At 31.5% G+C, this 7,721-nt stretch overlaps 1 protein-coding gene and 1 pseudogene across 1 annotated transcript; one reads left to right on the top strand and one right to left on the bottom strand.

Moving 5' to 3' along the window:
• Positions 1 to 1,658: 1,658 nt before the first annotated feature.
• LOC110715876 lies at positions 1,659 to 2,387 on the top strand (annotated as a pseudogene).
• A 3,375-nt stretch (positions 2,388 to 5,762) lies between these two features.
• On the bottom strand, positions 5,763 to 6,699 carry LOC110715800 (auxin-binding protein ABP19a-like). Its single transcript, XM_021894414.1, has one exon. The coding sequence runs from the start codon at positions 6,599 to 6,601 to the stop codon at positions 5,975 to 5,977; it is 627 nt and encodes a 208-aa protein (XP_021750106.1). The 5' UTR covers positions 6,602 to 6,699; the 3' UTR covers positions 5,763 to 5,974.
• Positions 6,700 to 7,721: the final 1,022 nt, after the last annotated feature.

The following is a 7,721-nucleotide window of genomic DNA, read 5'->3' on the forward strand; positions in this document are numbered from 1 at the left end:
GGATTTACTACTACTTTTGCGAATTGATTTTAATATGGAAGTCCCTAAGCCTTGTTAGTGGATCAAACTTTCCTCCTTTTTTTGGGTTGTCCAGACCCATTTCATATTCTCTCAAAAATTTAACAATGAATAATGGTGATTAATTTCCAATTACTCCCTCCGCGTTTTTTTTAGGTGTTACACTTATCAAATTCGGCCGTGTTTTAATAAGTGTTACACTTTCTATTTTGGCAAAAAGCTACATTAAAATATTGTATTTCTCTCCTCTCATGGTCCTCACCCAAATCTACTACTACCTTTTTTTTATAATATATTTCCTCTCACATTCATTACTTTTCAATAAACTATTAACGTCTCTATCTTTCTTTTACAATTTCTTAATATTCCAACTACCCCACTTACCTCTTATTTTATTTAAGTCAATTAAATTACCTTAAATCATGTGCCGATCAAACTGTAACACTTAAAAAAACACGGAGGGAGTACATAATACATTCATTTTTCATCGTGCATTGAACATTAATCCGACGAAAAAAAATCTACGTAAACCATGATAGTAGCTCATATCACATTGATTTACCAAAAAAAAAAAAAAAAAAAAAACAAAAAATACAATTTAAAACTTCCACCAAATTGCACGTACTAGATCAATTTGTATAGCATTAATATTCATATATTAAGGCAATACTACTAAAAAAAAAAAAAAACAAAACAAACAAACAAACACTGTCCATTTATTGTTAGGAAAATTTGCGAGGAAGGTCCTTTTATGAGGTCAACCTTGTGTGGAAGGTCCTTTTATGAAAAAGCTGGCACGAAAGGTCCTTATATGAACATTGGGTTGCGAGGAGGGTCCTTTGACCAAATTTCAGCGTTGACCAATTTTTTTCGGACAAAAATTAAGCTTTTTTTTCCCTCTTTTCCCTTAATTTCCCTTTTCCCCTTTAAATTAAGCTTGAAAACAACAATTAGAAATAGAATTATGGTTGTTATAGTGTTTAATTTCACCAGAACCACCAATCTAATTAAAGAACCACCGATCCAGACTAACCAACCACCCTATATCTACCCATAACCACCCATACTCACTGAGAACCGACCACCTACAAAAACCACCCTTTAAAACCCACACCTCGAACATCCACCCCACTAGGACCCAAACCCACGACCCCCACGAACACCCACCCACTAACAACCGGCGAAAATTAAAGAACGAAGAAGACGATGGGAAAAGTTCAAGCAACAACACTAAGGTGAGGAGGAAAGAAGAGCACGCAGCACCGGCTATGGTTGAATGTCTTTGATTGGTCTTCAATTGTAATTTTAGGGATAAGAATTGAAGATTTGATATTAATTTGCTCTAAAATTAGGGTTTCATAAGGGAGAAATGGGGGATAGATGGAAAATCGTGAGAAAAGAGGGGAAAGGAATTTTTTTTTTTTAAAAAAGGGAACTTAAGGGGTCACGTGATTTGCACGTGATTTTAAATGGCTGGAAAATTTTGGTCAACGCTGGAGAACGGTCAAAGGACCTCCTCGCAACCCAATGTTCATATAAGGACCTTTCGTGCCACCTTTTTCATAAAAGGACCTTCCACACAAGGTCGACCTCATAAAAGGACCTTCCTCGCAAATTTTCCTTATTGTTAATCCAATACCCTACCTGTTGTTGATTTTGGTGTTGCAGATTTTAATTTTCCAGGTACGCCAGCCGTTTTCGTTGTAGGAATCCGGTAAACTTAGAAGCAGATGACTTTGTTTTCTCTGGTTTGGGTGTTGCGGGCAACACGTCAAACATCTTTGGTGTAGCTGTGACATTTGCAATCGATTTGACTTTTCCCGCTTTAAATGGGTTAGGCCTTTCCATGTCGCGGTTAGACGTTGGTGTGGGTGGAGTTGTCCCAATCCACTCGCACGGGGTATCAAAACTTATCCTTGTGATTGAAGGATTGATACTTGCGGGTTTTATAGATTCGAACGATCAAGTATATTATGAAACATTAACCAAGGGAGATATTATGATCTTCCCTCAATCATTACGTACTTCACTTCCAAGTTAATATTGGTAAAACAGTGCAAACCCTAATTTTCAAACTACTACCACTTCTCTGTTTGCTAATAACTTACCTACGGACATGATTGAGAAGATTACTTTACTTTATGCTACACAAGAAAAGAAGTTGAAGAGCATCTTTGGCGGCATTAATTGAATGTTCTCTATTGATGTGAAGTACTATCACCCATAGAACTATTGGAATCGTTTAGCATAAAAAAAAAATCAAGATTATTACGCAATTCAAACGATTCTTAATTAATTTATTAATATAAAGTCATACGTCATTTATAATTTCAATTTTAAAAGTGATGTATACACATTTTTACCTTGTTTCTACCCATATTTGGAATAGTACATTTATTTGCATGTAAAAGTAAAAATAAACATGTTGTATACTCCATCTTAAAACACTTCTATTTTATTAATTTCAATTATTTTTTATCCTCTTTTTCCTCTTTCCTCTCTGTTCTCATTGGTAACCCGTATCTTCATCTGTTCATGAGCTAATCACTTCATGACTTTTTGTTGCTGCTTGAATTCAAGGCTCAAAAATCATTATTAATGAAAAAATTGGCTTTAGATAGGTAAGTTTGACAACAATGTCTATTTTACTGGCTGATTAGATGTTAAAATTTGAATTTAATATCATGATTCACATTCCAAAATAAAAAAATAAAAAAGAATAAATAATAATCGGTGAAAAAGTTTAGTATAATTTCATATTTTTGCTAAATTTCTAGAATTGGTCAATGTTGGAATATTTGCTCAAATTGTTAGTGGTTAGTTAACTCCTAATATGTAGAAATATGCTCTACTAAGTATTAGTTTGTATTAGTAGATTCATAATTTTAGAGGGGTAATTTTGTGGGTTAATGTTAGCATGAACAATGATCATGGAATCATGTTCTCTTTTTTTTTTTCCATCTCTCTTCATCAATTTGAAGAGACATGCTTCAATATTTACAAATGACAAGCAACATAAGCTTTTAAGCTAATTAGCTTGCCATGCAACATAAGCTTTTAAGCTAATTAACTTGCCATGCAACATAAGCTTTTAAGCTAATTATCATCTTAGCTACTTTTTGCTCGAATGACTAGTTATTAGCTTAGTTGTAGATTTTGGATAGAAATTACATAGAAAGAGCTTAATTGGTAAGTTTAATTCCCAAGCAAATTAACTTGACAAAGCTAATTTGCTTAGTCAAGCTAATTAACTTTTCTAGCTCCAATGATCAATCTAGTAGCTAGGGAATTATTGAAATTGCAAACAAATCCCTAGCTACAACCATTGGAGTTGCTCATAAGAATAAATGCTTCAAAATGTTAATAGTTATTAATTAAGTCAATTGTTAATGGTTAGTTATTATCCTAAATAATAGTAGCAGTTCGGTAGTATTGTAGTTAGAATTAGTAAGTTTGGATGGTGTAGTGGAGTAAATCCTGGTATATGATTTCCCACTAACTTATTCATGTTTCCAATATTTTTGGCACTAGTTAGGATTAGGAAGTTGTTAGCTTAAGATTAGGCTTATATATTAGTATTAGTTTTCTGCCTATATAAAGGCTATTATTATCTGTTTGATTTGAATGAGAAAGCAGTTTATATAATTAATTTTATTTTCCTAAAAAAAAAAGAGAACATGATGATCTCATAATTATTGTTAATACTAACATTAACCCACTAAATTACCCCACTAATAGTATGACTCCACTAACACAAACTAATACTTAGTAGAGCATGCATATTCCTATATATTAGGAGTTAACTAACACTAACAATTTATTTGAAGCAAATATTCCAACACACCCCCTTCTTCAAATTGGAATACAATGACTATTCGATCTTCACGCTTGACCTCGACGAAATTTACTTTTGCTTTTACAACATTTTGTGATGCACATCTCATCACCCACACAATTTTACTGATGCACATTATCACCAACATGATATTCTTGGAGCACTTCTCTCCGCACAAAATAAACCTCGACTTTTTTATTGATGCACTTCTCATTAATTAATCAATCTTGTTAATGAACATATTCACCAAATTACCTTCAATGGAGCACATCTCTCCATTAACTCTCTTTGACATTGTCCTTCAATTGACCATGTCACCTTACATTATACAAAAAAAATTTGGTATTATCTTGACAACCGTCTCTGCATTGATTATTACGACTTCCATACTCGTAAAGATTTTAGGATCTTCTCTTCAAATAGTCGATCCTACAATTTGATTCTACTCTAGGTACTTCCGATTCAAAATAGAATCGCGATTCTAAAGACATTAATTGTTATGCTTGTCTATGCACATAATTAGTCAAGTCTAAACTAGGTATTATATTACAAAAGTTCTTAGATAAAAACAAATTCTCTAATCTCTAGTATACGATAACATGTTTAGCTTCATGCACTTGATCCCTCTTCCCTTGCAGGTTTGCAGCTTTAAGACTAGCCCTCCTCGCTCGCTCTTAGAGCAAATCCATGCATACGTTATACGGGATAATTAAACAACCTACATTCATACTTTCAAAGTTATTCCTTCTTGTCCAAATTTTCAAGAGAATTAGGTTAGATCTAGTGCCATGCATGGTAATTTTCAATAATTTTTTTAAAATTAACATTTTTTTTTATTTTTATGTTTTTTTTTAACTTTTGTATGTTATATTCATATTAAATTCTAATCATAAATTAAAGTATCATTAGATATTGTATTTCATTATTTAAGCTTGTAACTTGTATTACATAATTAAAAAAAATTAAATCAAGAAAATAATATATAATCTTGTTGTATTAAACATATGTAGTACATAATATGTCTTTCCTAAAAAAAACAAAGTATGTATCTCACAAATTAAGTTAAGAACATTTTTTTTAATTCTTAAGTTTATAGTTGTCAAAATGTTATTTTTTTTGGAATGCTACATCAAATATTGCATTATACTTTATATGTAATTATTACTTATATGTAGAAATATTTAGTTTGTTTCTTAAATAGATTATATTGTTTCCCAAAAGAAAAAAAAAAAAAAGTAAGGACACACCAGGAAATGACATGTGTCATTGCTGGCGTGTCTTTAAGTATATATTAGTTATAGTTATTAGTAGTGGCTATACATATCATGTTTTTGAAATTTTATAATAGTCGTTTGAAATATGACTATAATAATATTTTAATAATTATATGGCTCATAATTGACATATTTATCTCCAAATAATAAACTGTTTTATTATATTTTTCGTATAAAATAGTATTATCAGCTTTTTTTTATTTATCGAATTTTTTGTTTCATTTACTACCTCCGTTAACTATTATTTGCAACAAAGGAATATTTTATGTCTCACAAATAATACCCCTTTGTTGTAAATAATAGTTAACGGAGGTAGTATATAATTTTTCTTATTATTTCATAGTTTCTCAAAAATTAATTATTTTATGTTTCCCTCAAAAAAAAAAAATTATTTTATGTTGATTAAACTTTTCAAAAATTATATTTACGTTGTTGATCTTAGGAGACTAATTATATCTATTATATAGTTCCAAAGTTTGCTTAGAATAGGGGAGATTCAGTACGAGTCAAGGGGGCCATTGCATCAATCCCAGACTCCGATCCACAAGCTTTAAGGCAATCTCTTAGCGCATAAATGAAGGATAGACTCAGATTAACATAAGATCAAAGATTCAAAGAAGGGAGTATAAAGAAACGATAAAATATACTTATTAATCTTGAGAACATATAAAAAGTATACAATATAGAATTTTACAATTACTTTGTTGTTACGAAATATGTAAAGTGGGCTATGTATATACCCTTTATTATCACAAATTTATAAATAATTGCGTTGGACATTGAAATAAATGGAGAGAGCTTAGAAATAATTAAGTATTAAGAACCCAGGAGTAGCTAAAGATGGCTATCAAGCTGTGCCAAAGATTCGCTTCATCCGCATAACTTCCTTATGACTCAAAAGTGTAATATCCTGGGCAATGTCAGCAGGTAAATTTCCAGCAAATAAAGCGGTAGGAGTGAGTTGTAATGCAGGGTTTGCACCATTCAGACTAACATAGGCAGTAGCCGGAGTTTTACCAACGTTAATTTGGAAGTGAAGCATGGCTTGTGGAAACACCATGACATCACCAACCTCTAATCTTTTATAGTATGCGGTGTTGTTGGTGTCAATAAATCCTGCTATGATTGAACCTTTCACTAAAAGAAGAACTTCTGATGTGCGATGGGAGTGTACTGGGATCACTCCTCCTATAGCGAAGTCTAACCTGGCCATAGATATACCTAAACCATTAAAGGCCGGGAACACATCAGAAAATGCTAGTGTCACATTGTTCCCAAAAACATTATTGGGTGTTTTTTCACCACGGAAACCTGTGTAAACAAAATCATCAGTTGTGACTTCAGCAGGATCTTTGCAAGCATATCCTTCAGGCCCTCTAGGAAGACTAAGATCTCCAACACAAAAGTCGAGTTCTATAGCATGTGAGAGAGACGATAGGAGACAAAAGACAAAGAAAAACGAAAGATTTCTCATTTTGTTAGAAGCTAGAAATAGGTGGTACAAATGGTGGATAAACTGAGGGAAGTAAAGAGGTAGGTGGTGTTGATGGTTTGATTGTATTTTCTTCGCGGCAATGGACACCCTTTATATAGTATTGGCTGAGCATGCAAGTTTACGCGGCTTAGAAGAATAATAAATGATGTATGCGATAATGTTTAGAGGAATTTGACTATTTGAGAGATCCACTTGTTTAACCAATTCAATTTTTTTGAGTATCATTCTATTGACTCAAAGTTTCCATTTATAAAAACTGTTGAAATTGTTTATCTATAGTTTTTATTTATTTATTTATTTTCTTCGTTGATTGAACAGTTAATTGATTTTAGCAAGATCTAATTAAGAGTAATGATATATACCGTTGTCCTTAAGGCTGTAATTAATACTTAACCCTTACGTTTCTGAATGATATTGGTCTATAACGGTTTGATTTTTTCCATTGTTCATTTATTAATTTTACTCTATTTATTTTACTACAATGTATATACAATATACTCGTATTTTTATTAGGAAAATTTACAAATTGCACCATTTATAGTTAGTCTTTTGCAAATTGCAGCCATATAAAAAAATTACAAATTGCAGCCATTTAAAAAAAATTGCGAATTGCAACCTAAAATTTCATCGTTTTACGTGTCAAAAATATTCAATTAAGGTTTTAGGGGTCATTTTAGTTCTTAAAAAACCGAATTGATCTCGGAATTAGCCAAAAAATAACGTAAGTGCCTCCTTTTTATAGAAAAAAATAGTTGCCCACAAATCGATACATTTTTGTTATGCAAAACAAGGCAATTACGTTAATTTTTTTTTTTGCTGATTTCGAGCTCAATTCAGATCTTTAAGAACTTAAATGGCCCCTAACACCTTAACCGAATATTTTGGGGTCTCTGTACCCCTCTCGTACACCAAAAAAGAAATTAATAAAACATTTTCAGTTTTTAGGCTTGAATGTTTTTTTTTGGTATTTATTATTACAATATAAAATTTGTCAAAAACAACCTTTTAAAATGTCCACTTTATTTAAATCAACCTTTTAATTTTTTTTTTTTTTGCAATTTCAGACCACATTATAAATTTTTTTTATCAAAGACAACCA

Source organism: Chenopodium quinoa, unplaced genomic scaffold, assembly GCF_001683475.1.
Source record: "Chenopodium quinoa cultivar QQ74 unplaced genomic scaffold, ASM168347v1, whole genome shotgun sequence".
Taxonomy (NCBI): domain Eukaryota; kingdom Viridiplantae; phylum Streptophyta; class Magnoliopsida; order Caryophyllales; family Amaranthaceae; genus Chenopodium; species Chenopodium quinoa.

Coding starts and splice junctions, on each gene's coding strand:
- LOC110715800 (XM_021894414.1), bottom strand. CDS start 6,601: ATGAGAAATCTTTCGTTTTTCTTTGTCTTTTGTCTCCTATCGTCTCTC.